This window comes from Muscardinus avellanarius (genome assembly GCF_963383645.1).
Source record: "Muscardinus avellanarius genome assembly, chromosome: 16".
Taxonomy (NCBI): domain Eukaryota; kingdom Metazoa; phylum Chordata; class Mammalia; order Rodentia; family Gliridae; genus Muscardinus; species Muscardinus avellanarius.
The window spans coordinates 11,466,956-11,483,486 of record NC_137802.1 but is presented as its reverse complement, the minus strand read 5'-3'; the positions used below and the strand labels follow the sequence as shown (position 1 = coordinate 11,483,486).

At 49.3% G+C, this 16,531-nt stretch overlaps 1 protein-coding gene across 1 annotated transcript in view; it reads left to right on the top strand.

The window, feature by feature from the left end:
- The window catches only part of DNAH9 (dynein axonemal heavy chain 9), a gene marked incomplete at both ends in the record, with an annotated part of 402,526 nt that extends 385,995 nt beyond the window's left edge, over nucleotides 1–16,531 (top strand). Inside the window, 4 exons of the mRNA XM_080712788.1 lie at nucleotides 907–1,077; nucleotides 5,115–5,297; nucleotides 12,288–12,677; nucleotides 16,304–16,531. Coding sequence (XP_080568914.1) covers nucleotides 907–1,077; nucleotides 5,115–5,297; nucleotides 12,288–12,677; nucleotides 16,304–16,531 — 972 coding nt within the window. The remainder of the gene's footprint in view (nucleotides 1–906; nucleotides 1,078–5,114; nucleotides 5,298–12,287; nucleotides 12,678–16,303) is intronic.

The window sequence follows — 16,531 nt, the reverse complement described above, 5'->3', positions numbered from 1 at the left end:
AAGGGTGGCAAAGCTTTATACCTAGGAAAGTGCTGCAAGAGCGCCCCCTAGTGTCCATGGGCTAATCCACCAAGAGGCTGGAGCTGGTAAAGGAAGAAACATCTTAAGTAGCCCGCATCTCTTTTCCAGTTGTGGTTTACACACTTCCAAAGAACTGAGCTGGGCTTTCCTTTCTTTACAACAGTGTTAAATCCATGAGTTAATAGATGGTTATAACGCAGCTGCCAAGGGTCCAGGACTGTGCTGCGTGCTGGAGGAAGTCCAAAGAGACAGGCGTGGTGGCACACGCTTGTAAGCCCAGGACTTGGGAGGGTCGCAGGTTTGAGGCCAATCTCAGCTACTTAGTGAGGTCCTCTGAAACTTAGTGAGACCCTGTTTCAAAATAAAGAATAAAAAGTCCGGCTGGAGGTGTAGCCATGTAGCCAGATTAGTGAGACCCTGTTTCAAAGTAAAGAATAAAAAATAGGGCTGGGGATGTAGTGAGGAGGGATGCTATTCTCCTGTCTCAGCCTCCAAAGTCCTGGGATTGCAGGTATGGACCACCATCCCCAGCCTAGCATTGCTTGTCTGTCTGTCTCTGTCTGTCTGTCTGTCTGTCTGTCTGTCTGTCTGTCTCTCTCTCTCTCTCTCTCTCTCTCTCTCTCTCTCTCTCTCTTTCCTTTTTTTTCTGTGGTCCTGGGGATGGAACCCAGGGGCATTCTACCTCTGAGCTACACCCCCAGCCCTATTTTTTATTCTTTATTTTGAAACAGGGTCTCACCGAGTTGCAAAGGGCCTCACTAAGGTCAGGCCAGCCGCGAACCTGCGATCCTCCCGTCTCTGCTTCCCAAGTCCTGGGATCCCAGGCCTGCGCTCCCGCAGCCGACTCCTGGGTTGCTCTTTAGGTGAGCTTGTTCTTGGTTTCAGTACATAGATGCCGAGCTGCCCCCAGAGTCGCCCTACCTCTACGGCCTCCACCCGAACGCAGAGATTGGCTTCCTGACCCAGACCTCGGAAAAGCTCTTCCGCACCGTGTTGGAACTGCAGCCCCGGGAGGGCCAGGCTGGAGATGGAGCCGGGGCTACGAGAGGAGAAAAGGTACGTGGTCAGGACTGCCTGAGCTTGTCCCCGGGTTTTGTAAGTGGTCGCCCTTCTTCTATTGGCCACCGGTAACACACACCAGGCACAGCATGGCCGGCCTTGAGGTACTAGGCCTTCTCCTCCAAGAACCCTTCCCTGCCCGGGCACATCAAACACCTTCCCCAGCTGGGCCCAGTGGCACACACCTGTAATCCCAGTCCTTGAGAGGCTGAGACAGGAAGATTGCAGGTTTGAGGCCAGCCTCAACAAGTTCTCAAGACCCTCAGCAACTTGACGAGACCCTGTTTGAAAATAAAAAATAACATAGTGCTGGGGGTATAGCCCAGAGGTAGAATGTCCCTGGATGGGTTCAGTGTCCAGTGCCACAAAAAAAAAAAAGAAGTTCCTGTTACTGGGGTGAAAAGAAGTTTGTCTAAGCCAGGCAGTGGTGGCGTAAACTTGTAATCCTAGTACTTGGGAAGCTGAGACAGGAGGATCACAGGTTTGCGGCCAGCCTCAGCTACTTCGTGAGGCCCTCTGCAGCTTAGTGAGACCCTGCTTCAAAAATAAAGAATGAAAAATAGGGCTGGGGGTGTAGTTTAGAGGTAGAATGCCCCTGGGTTTCATCTCCAGTACACGAAGAAGAAGAAGGAGAAGAAGGAGAAAAAGGAGACGGAGAAGAAGAAGGAGGAGGAGGAGGAGGAAGAGGAGGAGGAGGAAGAGGGGAGGAGGAGGAGGAGGGGAGGAGGAGAAGAGGAGGAGGAGGAGGAGGGAGGGGAGGAGGAGGAGGAGGGGAGGAGGAGAAGAGGAGGAGGAGGAGGAGGGAAGGGAGGAGGAGGAGGAGGAGGGGAGGAGGAGAAGAGGAGGAGGAGGAGGAGAAGAGGAGGAGGAAGGGGAGGAAGGGAGGAGGAGAAGAGGAGGAGAAGAAGAGGAGGAGGAGGAGGAGAGGAGGAGGAGGGAGGGGAGGAAGGGAGGAGGAGAAGAGGAGGAGGAGGAAGAGGAGAAGAGGAGGAGGAGGAAAGGAAGGAAGGAAGAAAGGAAGGAAGGAAAGAAGGAAATTAAAAAACAGGTCTGGGGTGTAGTTTGGAGGTAGAACGCCCCTGGGTTCCATCCCCAGTACCACACATAAAAAATAAATAAACAAAGAAGTGTTTATTCAGTTTGTTTTCCATGATGAAGAAAGGCTGGGGCTGAACAGTGTGGTTTGAGAAGCTTGAGACTTGATTTTGCAGTTTTTTGGTGTTTGGGTTTGGTTTTGTTTTGGGCAAACTGAGTCACGATGGGCGTGGCGCTGCTTCTTCTAACGCTCCGCTCTCTGACAATTGAACATCCCCGTGGATACATGCACTCCTTTTAACGAAAGGCCTTTCTGGGTGAACGACTTCTCGCCCAAGAGTCTCTGAGCACACAGTCCAGTGCTCCTGACCGAGGACGTCCTGAGGACCCCGGGAGGTGCAGGGGAGCTGTGCAGTCAACAAGGATGCGGTTTGGCTTTGAAGATGGGGGCCCCGTTCGCGATGCGGTGTCACAGAAGGCAGAAAGGAATGGGCTGCAGCCGTGAAAGTGCTCTGCAAAATTCATTCCCAAGGTGAACTCATTCACCTTCCGGGAGAGTGTACACTCGCCAGCCGCAGTCCTGCCGGGATGGAGGCCTCGAATCAGAGCTCCTGTTGGGTGATGGGGCCACATCCTGGCAAGATTAAGGGTCAGGTTATCAAACGTGTGTGGGCTGCAGGGGCTGACTTCAAGAAAGCCGCCTGATGGATACTAAAGGATTTCCAACTTTGGCTTCAAGATCTCAAGTGGTGTCATCAGAATAGAAGCCCCAGGTTTTTGTTTGTTTGTTTGTTTTCTGAGGCTGGTCTGGAGCCTGCGATCCTCCTGTCTCAGCCTCCCAAGTGCTAGGATTACAAATGCACGTCACCATGCCCGCTAGCAGAAGTGTTTGCTTGTGGATATCAAGTAGATCCCGTCTCTGGGAGCCCACTCCTCCCATATGAAGGGGGCCTGGGGTTCCCTGGGCAGGAGAGACCTATCTGTGTCTGTGACCTTCCCCGTTCTGTGTCCACCCTCTCCCTCCTCAGCCCTCCAAGCTTTTCTCAGCCTGATCAGAGACCACAGGATGGAACCCGGTGTCCCCACAGTCAAAGTGTTTTGGGAAAATCCCTCCGCACTTTCTTGTTTTATGCTTTTGCAAATAGCATCTGAATGGCAGTTCACTGATAGAAAGTTGTTTCTTCCAATTCTGCTCAGAGACAAAAATATGATACAATTTAAGGCATTTGTCATCTACCCTGGCAGTAGCTTTCAGATCCCATTAAAAATCCATTCCGTACTGAGATTAAACATGAGACTCAGAGGCAGAAGCATCAGCCGGATAGTGGCCTCAGACCTGGGTGGCAGAGAAGACCTGAGTCTGCTGCCCCCGGGACGGTTGGAAGGTCCACCCTTGCCCAACCCGTGCCAGACCACTGGAGCTCTCCTGAGGGCCCCGCAGCCCCAGCCAGAGCCACATGGAGAGCCGAGGTGGGGCTTACCTGCCTCAGTAGACACCTTAGCATGGAGGTTGCACTGCAGCACCCCCATGGGCATGGTCACCATCACGAGGCCACCATTCTTCTTCTACTGGAGAGACAGAGGGACACTCAGTTCAGCTCCTCTGGCCTGAGGCTGCACCTCCCAGTGCACTGGGAAGGCACTGGGATAGCACTGAGCTGGCTTGGGGGATTGGAAGAGGCTTCCCCTCTCTGTTTTTTGTTTTTTATTGATTTTTGTTTGTTTTTGTTTTTGTTTTACTTTGTTCTGTTTTTCGGGTCTGGGGATGGAACCCAGGGGCATTCAACCTCCAAGCTACACCCCCTGCCCTATTTTTTTTTATTCTTAATTCTGAAACCAGGTCTCACTGGGTTGCAAAGGGCCTCACTAAGTAGCTGAGGCTGTCCGCGAACCGCGATCCTCCTGTCTCAGCCTCCCGAATGCTGGGATTACAAGCGTGTGCCACCACGCACGGCTTTTCGTTTGTTTTTGTTTTGTTTTGTGGGTCCCTAGGTTTGGCCTTGAGTTTCAGAGACTGGGTAGAATAAACCAGCCTTGGGCAAAAAAATAAAAGAAAAGAAAAATCCATTCCGTTTTTTTGCCCTGACAGCACGGGAGACCCATTCCTGATGGGATGATGGGTTTTTAGGTTTTTTTTCCCCAACCTCAGCTCCTTCCCTGGAGAATTATTATATGTTAACGACACAAGGCAAGGTGGATCTTAACCGCCCTTTACATTTATACAGTCTTTACAGCTTGCAGGCACTGACACATTTATCACCTCCTTTGATTTGAGCTTCGAATCAACTCTGGAATTGGGGACACGGGGTGGGGCCCGACGGGATGAGACAGACACTCTTGGAAATTTTTACAGGTAAAAAGCGTAAGGCCTAAATGACTTGCTTACAGCTGGGTGAGGACCTGGTAGCGGAACTGTGTCAGCTTAAACCAGGGCTCTTTGGTTGTAAGCAACGGACGCCAGTCCAGGGAAGAAATAGCTCACTACCTCCGAGAAGTCAGTGTAAGAAAGAACAAGTACCACCATGGCTCTAAGGTCGCAGGGGCAAAGCAGAGTGGACAGGCCCTTTCGGAACATCCCCTTCCCCCTGCCCACTGGCTCCAGGGATCCCAGGCTTCAAACTCCCCTGCTTTGGGGAAAGATTATCTGATTGGCCTGACGTGGGTCAGGAGAAACTGGGCCCATTGGTGGTCCCCCAAGGACAACGGAGAAGAAATAGTTTTCCAAGGGAGACTGGATTGTCCCCAGCTGAAAGAGAGTTAATGAATGTATAACACACACACACACACACTCCCTCCACCCACAGGGCCCATCCCAGCTTCCAACTGCTCGCCCCCAAATCACCCAGAACCTCTCGCCTCAATTCCAAGTTTCCAGAAGAGAGACCCTGGTCATCCGATCCCAGTTTTCCAAGAGGTGGTGGGCGCCTGGCACCCCTGGCGCCTGCCACAGGAGGACGGGGTCCTCTTTCTGACCTTGCGTCCTCTGCTGCGTTGGTCAGGTCAAGGCCCTTCTGGAGGAAATACTGGAGCGGGTAACGGATGAGTTTAATATCCCGGAGCTGATGTCCAAGGTGGAGGAGCGCACCCCCTACGTCGTGGTGGCCTTGCAGGAGTGTGAGCGGATGAACGCCCTCACCCAAGAGATCCGGCGCTCCCTGAGGGAGCTGGACCTCGGCCTCAAGGTGAGTGAGGCCGGGGCAGGGGAGGGACACCGCTGGACCCCTGGGGAAAGAGGAGCGCGGGAGGCACCAGGAGCTAGAGAGCATCTGTCCTGCGGTCACCTGAATGAAGGCCCCAAAAGGGTGTCGCTCCCACCAGCCAAAGCCTACCCAGCGTCTTGTCAGAAAGAACCGGGATACTGCACAAGCCCTGACCTTACTCTTGAGCAGGGAAAGAGCCTACTGTTGTTTGTTTCTCTTTCTTTTTTCTTTTTCATTTTGTGGCACTGGGGATTGAATCCAGAGACATTCTATCCAAGATATACAATATTACATACCCTGTTCTTTTGTTGTTGTTGTTGTTTTTTATTTGTTTTGTTTTATTGTTTGGTTGCTTGCTTTTTGGGGGTGAGGGGCCAGTACTGGGTATTGAACCCAGGGGCATTCTACCTCCAAGCTGTAACCCTGACCCTATTTTTTTTTTTTTATTCTTTATTTTGAAACAGGGTCTCACAAAGTTGCAGAGGACCTCACTAAGTAGCTGAGGCTGGCCATGAACCTGCAATCCTCCTATCTCAGCAGGAAGGATTATTCCCTGGCTGGGTTTCTTATTTTGTTTTGTTTTGTTTTTTGTTTTGTGGTACTAATCATGAAACCCAGGGAGTTCTACCTCTGAGCTATACCCCCATCCTTATTGTGTGTGTGTGTGTGTGTGTGTGTGTGTGTGTGTGTGTGTGTGTGTTACTGGGGATGAAACTCAGGAGCAGTGTACCTCTGAGATACCCCTCCAGCCCTTTTTTTTAGTCTTTTTATTTTTGAAACAGGGTCTCACTGGGTTGCCAAGGGCCTTCACTAAATAGCTGAAGTTGTCCACGATCCACTATCCTCCGATCTCAGCCTCCCAAATGCTGGGATTACAAGTGTGTGCCGCCATGTTCGGCTCCTATTTTATGTTTTATTTTGAAACAAGGTCTCACTAAGTTGCAGAGACTGGCCATCAACCTGCGGTCCTTCTGTCTCAGCAGGAGGGAATGCTCCCAAGTACCAGGATGACAGGCATGCATCACCACGCTCAGCTGTTTCTTTTTTTCTTTTTTAACTTCTTAATTTCCTCTTCTCCCCAACACGGACAGAGAGAAATAAGAAGAAATATAGGACAGGAATTGGGGTGTTAAAGGCCGACAGTGTTCGGTAATATTTCCAAATTTTGTACCAGCTTATACTCAAATGGCATACAAAAAAATTCCACAGGGCAGTCTCAAATGTAAACAAGGACTCTCTGCCTGTCACTGGCAAACAGGTATCTATTTAGCAATTATCTTGAGCGGCTCCGCCGCTGTAATCTTCGCTTATTGAATCGCGCAATTTCACACAGTCACTGTTTACCCATTTAACTTCCAGTTTGCTTGCTCAACTTTCCTTCTGAGAGCCCCGGCTGCCGTTCTGTGAATCCAGAAGCACGCCCGGGTGAAGGCAAAGGGTCGCGCAGCCCCTCAGTCTCACTGGAGTAATGTTGATCGATGGACTATTGGGGCAAATTTCAGGAGGCTGGAAGTGGAGCCTCCCCTTCCAGAAAGACAGTCTTATAGTAATAGCACGCACACACACGGGTTATAATAATGCCTGGCAGAATTAATTAAATGCCAAATAGAACCTGGAGAAGAAAGAAGAAGCAGGTAACAAGATAAGAAGAGGCTCCAGAGAGCAAGTGGCGTAGAGGAGGCTTTGGACAGGTAGATTAGTACAGCCGGCAACAAGGGGGAAAGGGTCTTCCGAGATGCACAGTGGGAACCCAAAGCCCACTGCAGGCGTTCACCTGCTCAGGCTGGAGCTGCATCCACTCAGGTGAGCGAAGGACCCAGATGTCATCAGGACCTTTTTTTCCCCATCCCTAGGTGGACAACAGACAGGGCAGTCTCCATTCAGGACTGCTGTCAGGACTGAGTGCGGGCGCACACACCTGGAAGGAATCCCGGCAACTCAGGAGACTGCGGCAGGAAGGTCCAGAGTTTGAGGCCAGCTGGGGCAACTCAGTGAGACCCTGTCTCCAAAATAAAAAATAAAAAGGAGGCCAAGCGTGGTGCTGCAGGCTTGTAATCCCAGTTCTTGGGAAGCTGAGACAGGAGGATTGCAGGTTCAGGGAGGGCTTCAGCAACTAGTGAGACTAACATCAACGTAGCAAGACCCTGTTTCAAAATAAAAATAAGGAGCTGGGCGTGGTGGTGCACACTTGTAATCCCAGCATTTGGGAGGCTAAGACGGGAGGATCGTGCGTTTGTGGCCAGCTTCAGCTACTTAATGAGGCCCTTTGCAACTCAGTGAGACCCTGTTTCAAAATAAAGAATAAAAAATAGGGCTGGGGGTGTCACTCAGAGGTAGAATGTCCCTGGGTTCCATCTTCAGTACTTTAAAAATAAAATAAAATAAAAATAAAAATAAAATAAGGTTGCATGTGTAGCTCAGAGGTAGAATGCCCTTGGGCTGAGCCCGGCGTGGTGGCGCACACTTGTAATCCCAGCATTCGGGAGGCTGAGACCAGAGGATCATGGCCAGCCTCAGCTATTTAGTGAGGTCCTTTGCAACTCAGTGAGACCTGGTTTCAAAATAAAGAATAAAAAATGGGGCAGGGGGTATAGCTCGGAGGTCAAATGCCCCTGTGTTCTGTCCCCAAACCTACAAAAAAAAAAAAAGAATGTCCTTGGGCTGAATCCCCCATACCACAAAATAAATTAATTAATTTAAAAGGGCCAGGGTATGGCTCAGTGGTAGAGAGTTACTGGGTTAAATCCTTAGTACCACACACACAAAAATACATATATGTGCATAGACATCTATGCATATATATGTATGTATGTATGTATATACTATATTCATTATAACAAGTTCACCAGTTTTGCTTTTTTGAACCAAAACCTTGAAACTGTTACGTGGTTCATCTTTGTGGCTTGCACCCCTTTCCTTTGGGCAGTGATAGCTCAGATAGAGCCTCAGTCACCCTAGGGTCTGGACAGGGCTCGGAATTACTCTTTATTATTTAAAAAAAAAAGTTTTGTTTGGTTTTGCATTTTTTGCTTGTTTGTTTGTTTGTTTGCGGTACTGGGGATGAAACCCAGGGACATTCTACCTCTAAGCTACACCCCCAGTCCTATTTTTTATTCTTTATTTTGAAACAGGGTCTCACTGAGTTGCAAAGGACCTTACTTAAGTAGCTGAGGCTGTCTGAGAACCACGATCCTCCTATCTCACCTCCCAAATGCTGGGATTACAAGCGTGCGCCACCACGCCCAGCTTATTATTCAAATATTTGATGGAATCAGATTTTTTTCTGTTTTGATGGCTGATTACCCCTCCTGGTCAACTGAAGTCGCTTCTAAATATATGAAAATGAGCCACGCACAGTGGCGCATGCCTGTAATCTCAGTACGTGGGAAGTTGAGGCAGGAGGATCGCAGGTTCAGGACCAACCCACGAAATTTAACAAGACCCTAAGCAACTTAGTAAGACGTTGTTTCAAAATTTAAAAAAAAAATAAATAAATCAGGGCTGAGGGGGTAGCTCAGAGGTAGAATGTCCCTGGGTTCAATCCCCAGTACCAAAATAAATAAACACGTAAAGATGTTCAGACATAAAGCCCACTTGCTGGCGTGGGGATCTGTCCTGTGTGCCAGGTGTTGACGGCATAGCTCAGATCTGGGAGAGATGCCTGGCTTTGGCCCTCCAAACACGAACAGGTGCCATCAACATGAGCCCGAAAGCCAGACTGGAAAGGGTATGTTTTTGGTAACCTTTTTGTCGCTGTGACCGAGATACCTGGCAAGAGCAACTCAGAGGGGGAAAATTGGTCTTTGGGCTCATAGTTTCAGAGGTTCGGTCCACAGTAGAACAGCTCCAAGGCATAAACATAGTGGTGGCAGGGCGCGCCAGGGAAAAGGTGCCCAAAAGATGCCCGACTCCTGGTGCCTGGAAGCAGAGAAACGGGAAGAGGCCAGGGACAGATAGATCAAGGCGCTGCCCCCATGACCCATCTTTGAGCCTGCTGCATGGTCACCACCTGCGACCTTGGGAGACAACCTCATGCAAACTGCAGAGGTTGGGACCCTCATCACTTCTACTACCGACCGAGCTCCTGGCCTCTGTGCGAAAGCTTCTCGCAAGGGATGAATCCCCTGCCAAGAGAAAGCTGGGGAGTGCATCCTGGAGCCCCTCAAAGAGGAAGAACCTGGGCATCGCGCCCCCTTCCCTGGCCCCGGGGCAGCGGCTGCTTCAGACGCCCCCTTTCCCAATGGAGGTTCCTGCCCCTCACCCCCAAAGGGTAAAGTCCTATAAACCCAAGCTTCTGGCTACCTCCCTGACTTAAAGGAATGAAGGCCCACAAGAAAAGAAATCAAAAAGCAGGTTTTTATTTTATCCCAAAGACCGATTATGAAAGCATTTATTTTTAGGGCTGAATACAGTAGTTAAGGTTACAGCCAGGTGGCCCTCATCTCCAGGAAAAGAAGCCCCGCGGCCTGCAGTTCTCCCACGGTTCCCCAGCCACGGGGACAAAGAAAGCCTGGCGCAGGACCCCAAAGGAGTCCAGAATGTCAAGTCTTCTTTGTTGACCCGACCAGTGAGCAAAGAGGTGCAGATGTTCTTCTGTGTTGCAAACATTCAGGCCAGAGGAGCTCAGAAACTCAGGCTGGAAGGCCGGGCATGGAGACGCACGCTTGTGATCCCAGTGCGTAGGAGGCTGAGACAGGAGAATCGCAGATTCACAGCCAGCCTCAGCTACTTAGGCCCTTTGCAACTCAGTGAGACCCTATTTCAAAATAAAGAATAAAGCCAGGTGTGGTGGCGCATGCTTGTAATCCCCGTGCTTGGGAGGTGGAGACAGGAGGATCGCGCAAGTTCGAAGCCAGCCTCGCTGGCTTAAGAGACCCTGTTTCCAAACAAAAAGAAAAAATGTGTATGTATGTATGTGTGTGTGTGTGTGTGTGTATATATATATAATGTATATGTATATATGTATATATATACATATTTACATATATATATATATGTCTGGGAGTGTAGCCCAGAGGTAGGAGGGTTCCATCCCCAGTACCACCAAAAAAATAAAGAAAGAATAAAAATAGGGCTGGGGGTGTAGCTCAGAGGTAGAATGTCCCTGGGTTCAATCCCTAGGACCAAAAAGAGTATGGGGAGGGGGGCATAACCAGAGTTCAGCCACAGAAAGTTCCTGTTCACCCATCCTCAGCCTCCACCAACCTCATGATATTTTAGGAAGCGAATGTTTTCTGCCAAGCGCCTTTGAGGATGTGCTAGCCTGGACCATAGATACATTCTTCCTCAAAGGGGAGACAGCTGTACTTAGTGAGCTGGAGGTAGGGTTCCCTCTGGCTTCTTCTAAGCTCCTCTTCTGAAAAGTCAGTCCCTTCTTAAGGTCACCAGAAGTGCTGAATTCAGAAAGCTGACTGCAAGGTGGTTGCTTCTCTTCCTGAATCATTCCTGCTTCCCTATTGAGCTGGAAAAAGTGAAGACACAGGACGTTCTTTAAGTTTCTACCACTTGCACATCCAATTAAGTGCAAAATCATTGTCAGAATAAATTATAATCTTATTAGAAGCAGATGTGAGAACTCTTTAAGAAAGCCAAGTTACAGATTTTATGTTCCTCTGCTATCAAAATGAGTTTAGATTTCTGAAGGGTGTTAAGAATTAAGTATTCCAATTTTTAAAGACTCTATTAGGCCGTGTGTGTGTGTGTGTGTGTGTGTGTGTGTGTGTGTGTGTGTGTGTTACTGGGAATTGAATCGGGGGCATTCCACCTCTCAACAACATCCCCATCCCTTTGTGTGTGTGTGTGTGTGTGTGTGTGTGTGTGTGTGTGTGTGTGTGTGGTACTGGGGATGAAGCCCAGGGGCATCGTACCTCTGAGCTACACCTCCAGCCCTATTTTTTAGCCTTTTTAATTTTTGAAACAGGATCTCACTGAGTTGCAAAGGGCCTTGCTAAATAGCTGAGGCCGACCACAAACCGAGATCCTCCTGTCTCCACCTCCGAATGCTGGGATTACAAGCGTGCGCCCCCACGCCCAGAGCTTTTGCATTTCTTATTTTGAGACAAGGGTCTCACTAAGCGGATGAGGGTCTCACTAAGTTGCCTAGGCTGACCGCCAACCTACAATCCTCTTGCCTCAGCCTCCCAAGTACTGGGATTACAGAATCACGCCACCTGTACCCCTGGCCAATCTGTCGAGGCATTCTACCTCTGACCTACACCCTCAGCCTTTTATATATTTTTTCTTTTAACAATTTTTTTATTGAACATAAATAGTATACATTTAAACTATATTTGGTGCCCTCTCCCCCCTGCCCCCGTTTTCCCTTCCCCCCTCCCACCAATGGTTGTCCAGGTTAACCATGTCATATTCATAATTTTACACATGTTCAGATGTAGACCCTCATTAATCAAGATCAGCCTTCCTCCTCTCCTATCTTTCCATTCAAACTTTGCTGATATTTCCCCTCCGTTATCTGGAGTCCCACTGGTATCCTCTGTGTTTCCTAGTTTGGGCATATTAGAGGAAACGTATGTACCTTCTCCTTCTGTGCTTGGCTGATCTCACTTAACATAATGTTCTCCAGGGCTTTCCATCTTCTTGCAAATGATATAATTTTGTTCTTCTTTATGGCTGAATAGAATTCCATTGTGTGTATTTCCCACAGTTTTGCTATCCATTCATCTGTTGACAGGGTCCCGCTAGGTTTACCGAGGGTCTTGCTTACACAACTTGCCGAGGCTGTCTTAGATCCTCCCACCCTCCTGTCTTGGCTTTTCAAGAACTGGGAGGCGCTTAGAGAAAGGTTTTAAGAACCCAGCCCGCGTGAGAAAGAACTTGCCAGGCACCCACCGCTGGTTTCATCCCATCGCCTGGGTCCCGTGCATTAGAGGTCTCTGGGGTTAGTTTGTTTCTATTTCTCTTTCTGGAAACTTCCTACCCTCTCCCTCTTCCCCTTCCCCGCTCTGTCTTCAGGGAGAGCTGACCATGACCAGCGACATGGAGAGCCTTCAGAACGCCCTGTACCTCGACACGGTGCCCGAGCCCTGGGCCAGGCGAGCCTACCCTTCCACTGCGGGACTGGCAGCCTGGTTCCTGGACCTCCTCAACCGAATCAAGGAGCTGGAGGCTTGGACGGGTGACTTTGCCATGCCCGCCACCGTGTGGCTGACGGGATTCTTCAACCCCCAGTCCTTCCTGACCGCCATCATGCAGTCCACGGCCCGCAAGAATGAGTGGCCACTGGACCAGGTAGCTCTGCACTGTGATGTGACCAAGAAGAACAGGGAGGACCTCCGGAGCCCCCCTCGGGAAGGGGCCTACATCCACGGGCTCTACATGGAAGGCGCCCGCTGGGACACACAGGTAAACCCCGCCATGCGCCAAAGGACACCGGGGGGGGGGGGGGGGGGGGGACCAAATACACATCGCCAGCCGGGTGTGGTGGTGGCGCACAATTGTAATCCCAGTACTTGGGAGGCTGAGACAGGAGGATCTCAGGTTCGCGGCCAGTCTCAGCTACTTAGTGAGGCCCTCCGCAACTTAGTGAGACCCTGTTTCAAAATCAAGAATAAAAGATTGGAGCCGGGTGTGGTAGCGCACACTTGTAATCCCAGCATTTGGGAAGCTGAGACAGGAGGGTTGCAGGTTCAAGGATATAGCCTAGGCTACTTAGGGAGGCCTCCACAATTTAGTGAGACCCTGTTTCAAAATCAAGAATAAAAAATTAGCCGGGCGTGGTGGTGTACGCTTGTAATCCCCACGCTTGGGAGGCGGAGACAAGAGGATAGCGCAGATTCGAAGGCAGCCTCGCTGGCTTAAGAGACCCTGTTTCCAAATAAAAATATAAAAGTAGGTCTGGGAGTATAGCCCAGAGGTATAAGGGCTTCCAGGAACCCCAGTACCACAAAAAAAGAATAAAAATTTAATAGGGCTGGGGATGTGGCCTGGAGGTGAATGCCCCTGGGTTCGATCCCCAGTACCACAAAGAGAGAGGAGAGAGAGAGAGAGAGAGAGAGAGGAGAAATAGAGAAGAGAGAGAGAGAATGAATACAAAATTGGGCTGGGGGTGGAGCTCAGAGGTAGAATGCCCCTGCATTTAATCTCCAGTACCACAAAAAAAAAAAAAAAATATATATATATATATATATATATATATATATATATGATAAGTTCGCATTGCCTCCCATAAAGTATAGCTACTCAGAGGGATGCCCTGAAACTTCTTATGTAGCCAGCCTTCCATTCCTACAGATCATCTTCACCCAGCTCTCAGGGTGGCGTAAAAAGGGCAGGCGGGCCAGGGGGAGCTATGGGTGGGCTGGAAGAGAGAACTCTGGAGCCAGGCTGGCCAGATCAGAATCTCCTCGCCTCACCGCCAGGGATTCGCTCTGGGGCCTGGGGTGTCTCTCAAAATCTCAGTCCGCTACGCAGTCAGAAGGGAGAATGGCACAGTGAAAAATCAAATCATTACTACATAAGACACTTGAATGGCGCCTGGGGTGTTGTTCTGAACTAGCACTGTGGTGAGTGGGCTCTGCTACCCTGTGACCTGGGATATTTATTTAAACTCCTGGTCCTGTCTTTAAAAATTCACGAGCTGTAGAAGGGCAGCAGTCCCTTCTGCCTTCTACACCAGTGAAGAAGAGCAAAGACAGGAGAAGTGTAGAATCCTGAGCTGGGCGCCAGTATATGAGAGACTGAGACAGGGGATCACATGTTCAAGGCCAGCCTCAGCAACATAGCAAGATTCTGTTTCAAAATACAAAATAAAAAGGGCTGAGGATGTAGCTCAGAGGTAGAATGTTCCCTGGGTTCAGTGCCCAGTATCAAAAAACAAAAACCCAGTCCAGCCAAACAAAGTGACATTCTGAAAGAATTCCTCACTGAAGGTCAATTTAAAAAAAAAAAATTTGACAGCCAGGCATGGTGGCGCATGCTTGTAATCCCCACGCTTGGGAGGCTGAGACAGGAGGATCGCACAAATTCGAAGCCAGCCTCAGCTACTTAGTGAGGCTCTCGGCAACTTAGTGAGACCTGTTTCCAAATAAAGTATAAAATAGGTCTGGGAGTATAGCCCGGAGGTAGAAAAGCCCCTGGGTTCCACCCCTAGTGCCACAAAATATATATATATATATATTTTTTTTTGAGTCACCTTAAGATAGGAAACTAGCAAATAAGCACAGAAGGCTGGGAAAATAAAATAAACAAGGACAAAAAAACCCCTCTAAAGCAAGTATGAACTTACTAGACATGTGATCTAGAAAGAGTGCCCCCTCAAAGAGCCCATGGGGCAGTCAGGCACAGTGGCGCACACCTAGAATCCCAGTACTTGGGAGGGTGAGACAGGAAGAACTCGGGTTCAAGGCCAACATGGAGTAACTTTGTGAGACCATGTCTCAAAATAAAGAATAAAATGGGGTTGGGGGTGTGGCTCAGAGGTAGAGTACCTCTGGGTCCAATCCCCAGTGTGTGTGTGTGTGTGTGTGTGTGTGTGTGTGTGTGTGTGTGTGTCTCTCTCTGTCTCTCTGTCTCTCTGTCTCTGTCTGTCTCTGTCTCTCACACACACACACACACACACACACACACACACGCACAGCAATAAAGATGTTTACATATATAAATATGAAAGGCAGTACAAATGCACTTTTATTTGTCAATTCTCTTTTTCTCCTATCTGACTAAAAGGACAACTGTATAAGACAATAATTATAAATCTGTGTTGATAGGCATGAATGCGCTATTCTCTCGACAACTCTATTGAGATGTCTCAGGAAACCTTAGGGAGGGCCCCATCTGGAAAGCTACAAAAGGGTTAGATCCCTGTTACATGATTAAAGATAAATGCAGCTCTGCTCACCAAGTTGACATGCTCTAGAGGCGGATGAGATTGCATATGAAACTGAAATAAGATGCAGAATCGGGGTAGAGCCAAAGCCCTAAAATCTAAAGCGTTTGCTGGCAGCGATCGTGGGCTCCGTCTCCTTAAAATTCCTAGCACCTAGCATGACATCTGTCAGACGGCTGCGCTCAACGGTCTTCAAAAATTGCGAACAAAAAAGTAAAACTAGTCACGCTTCGGAGGGATAAATCTGTACACGACGAATAAAAACTTTTGGAGCTCTCCATCTAGGAGTGATTTTGAAGTTGGGCGTGGTGGGGCACGCCTGTGTAATCCCAGTACTTGGGAGGCTGAGACCGGAGGATGGCCAGGTTCGAGGCCGGCCTCAGCAATTTGGTGAGGCTCTCAGCAACCTAGTGAGATCCTATTTTAAAACAAAAATAAACAAATAAAAATGGCGGGGGAAGTCGGGCATGGTGGCGCATGCTCGTAATCCCAGGATTTGGGAGGCTGAGGCGGAAGGGTTGCACAGGTTTGAATCCAGCCTCAGCTACTTAGAGAGGCCCTTTGCAACTCAGTGAGACCCTGTTTCCAAATAAAGAATAAAAAATAGGGCTGGGGGTGTCGCTTGGAGGTAGAATGCTCCTGGGTTCCATCCCCAGTACTGCCAAAAAAAAAAAAAAAAAAGGTGGAGTGTAGCTTGATGGTAGAATGCCGGTGGGTTCAATCTCCTGTACTCCCCCAAAAAAGAAGAGTGTTTTAGGCTGAAAAGATAAAAATGTGTTCTCCAAGTATCAGATTGCATTCCACTATGGGTTACTAAAGAAGCTAGCAGGCAGGTCGGGCGTGGTGGCGCACGCTTGTAATCCCTGCGCTTGGGAGGCAGAGACAGGAGGATTGCGCAGGTTCGAAGCCAGCCCCACGCTGGCTTAGGAGACCCTGTTTCCAAATAAAAATGTAAAAATAGGTCTGGGAGTGTAACCCGGAGGTAGAAGGGCTTCCAGGAACCCCAGTACCACAAAAAAAAAAAAAAAAATTAAAAAAAAAATAAGCTAGCAGGCAGAAAGGCAGCAAGGTCATCAGGTCTCTCGCAAGGCTGGCTGGCCGGCTGGAGTCTGATCTAAGCTGGCTCTCCTGTTCCTTCTCTTAGGCCGGGGTCATCACCGAGGCCAAGCTGAAGGAGCTGACGCCCGCCATGCCCGTGATGTTCATCAAGGCCATTCCTGCAGAGAAGCAGGACTGCCGCGGGGTCTACGCCTGTCCCGTGTACAAGACTTGCCAGCGGGGACCCACCTACGTGTGGACTTTCAACCTCAAGACTAAGGAAAGCCCATCCAAGTGGGTTCTGGCTGGAGTAGCTTTGCTCCTGCAGATTTAG